Source organism: Colobus angolensis, unplaced genomic scaffold, assembly GCF_000951035.1.
Source record: "Colobus angolensis palliatus isolate OR3802 unplaced genomic scaffold, Cang.pa_1.0 Scaffold55, whole genome shotgun sequence".
NCBI lineage: Eukaryota > Metazoa > Chordata > Mammalia > Primates > Cercopithecidae > Colobus > Colobus angolensis.
In genome coordinates, this window is record NW_012119043.1 from 549396 (window position 1) to 551409 (window position 2014).

The window sequence follows — 2014 nt, forward strand, 5'->3', positions numbered from 1 at the left end:
CCGAAGCTCGCCGCCCGGCCCCCAGTCCGACGCGGCCTCCCCTCCCGGGTAGCGCCCGACTCGGGCCTCACCATGGAAGCCGCTCTGCCTCAGGGGCTCCAACTCCGACTTCCTGGCCCCGAGGCCGGGGCTTAAGGGTGGTCGGCGGGTCAAAGGTCAAGGGAAGCCGTAGAGAGCGCGTGCGCGACACGGCGCTGGGCATGCGCATTGCTTGGTTCCCGGGGCGGGGCGCCGGCAGTGTCGTAGTGGCTCGGGGCGGAGTCGGAGGCGGGGTTTGACACAGGGCGGAGCCTGCGTCGCGCTCTGGATAACTGGTGGCGGGCGTTGGGAGGGCGAGGGGCGGTACCAGGAGCCTCAACTGCCCGCGTGCTTACCCCGGTGCGCTGGAGCAGCTAAGCACATCGGTCAGACGTTGGGCGATTTCTGCCCTTGATTTTGCCAAAATATTTGGGAATGCAACATTATATGAAATCAATGAACATAATATGGAGTAGGATGCCAAATTCTCAGGAATACTTTAGAAAACAGAAAACTTCAAACTAGGTTTCATCCACATTCCTCCTGCCTGGGAAGCTGGTTCCCTCCTTCGAATCTTTGCTCAAATGTCACCTCAATCAGGCCCACCAGGACCCCTTACAACGCCGTGACTTGCCCTCCGTGAATGAAAAAAGTAACAGCTTTATTGAGATATAATCCATACATTTCATGACTTTCAAGTGCACAATCCAATGCCTTTTATTCACAGAGCTGTGCCACTGTCACCACTATTAGTTCCAGAATATTTTCATCACCCATTAGTCACTCCCCGGCCCCCTCCCCCAGCCTCTGTCAACCACTCATTTTTCTCTCTATGGATTCACAGGTTCTGGACATTTCATAGAAATGGAATCATGCAAGCCAGGTGTGGTGGCTCACACCTGTAATTTCAAAACTTTAGGAGGCCGAGGTGGATCGCTTGAGGTCAGGAACTCAAGGCCAGGCTGGACAACATGGTGAAACCCTATCTCTACAAAGAATACAAAAATTGCCGGGTGTGGTGGCAGGGCCTGTAATCCCAGCCACTAGGGAGGCTGAGTGGTGGGAGGATCTCTTGAGCCCGGGAGGTAGAGGCCGCTATGAGCAGTGATCACACCACTGCACTCCAGCCTGGGCAACAGAGTCAGGCCCTGCCTCAAAAAAAAAAAAAAAAAAAAAGGATAACGTAACAGCTAACAGCTTACAAGTGCCAGCCCCTGAGCTGAGGCTTTATGTAGAGTCTCTCATTTAATGTTTATGAAGTCCTGCTGTCATTGTCCTTATTTTACAGATAAGGAACCTGAGCCCCAGACAGTTTTGACTCCTCCATAGTCATGCATCCCACGGTGTCAGAGACCTCTTTTGAGCCCAGCTCTGTCTCAAAACTCATGAGGTTTTTTGTTTGTCTGTTTTTGAGATAGGATCTCTGTCTGTCGCCCAGGCTAGGATGCAGTGCAGCGATCCTAGCTCACTGCAGCCTTGAATTCCTGGGCTCAAGCGATCCTCTTACCTTAGACCCCCAAGTAGTTGGGCCTACAGGTGAGTGCTAGCACACCTGGATAATTTTTATATTTTTGTAGTGATGGGGTCTTGCTGTGTTGCCCAGGATGGGTCTCCTAGGCTGGAGTACAGTGGGACGATCACAGCTTAGTGCAGCCTCAGCCTCCCGGGGCTCAGGTGATCCTCTCATCTCATCCTCCCGAGTAGCCTCAGCCTCCTGGGTAGTTGGGACAACAGGCATGCTCCACTATGCCCAGCTAATGTTTTATATTTTTTGTAGTTAGGTGTCCCCACATTGCCAGGCTGGTCTCAAACTTCTGGGCCCAAGCAGTCCTCCTGCCTCGGACTCCCAAAGTGCTGGGATTATAGGCCTGAGCCACGGCACCCAGCGTGACAGTATATTAACAGGAAAAGTTAATATACTTTTCGAGACCATCCTGGGGAACACAGTGAAACCCCGTCTCTACTGAAAATACAAAAAAAAAAAAAATTAACCAGG

General features: G+C 52.3%; 1 protein-coding gene across 2 annotated transcripts in view; it reads right to left on the reverse strand.

Moving 5' to 3' along the window:
- LOC105525628 (mitochondrial import inner membrane translocase subunit TIM16) overlaps positions 1-2014 on the reverse strand; it is an 83682-nt gene that overhangs the window by 7275 nt on the left and 74393 nt on the right. Inside the window, exon 1 of one of the 2 annotated variants that reach the window (XM_011961315.1) lies at positions 72-211. The exons of the other annotated variant lie outside the window; for it this stretch is intronic. Coding sequence (XP_011816705.1) covers positions 72-74 — 3 coding nt within the window. The 5' untranslated portion in view covers positions 75-211. Of the gene's footprint in view, positions 1-71; positions 212-2014 lie in introns of those variants that run through there. 2 annotated transcript variants of the gene reach the window in all.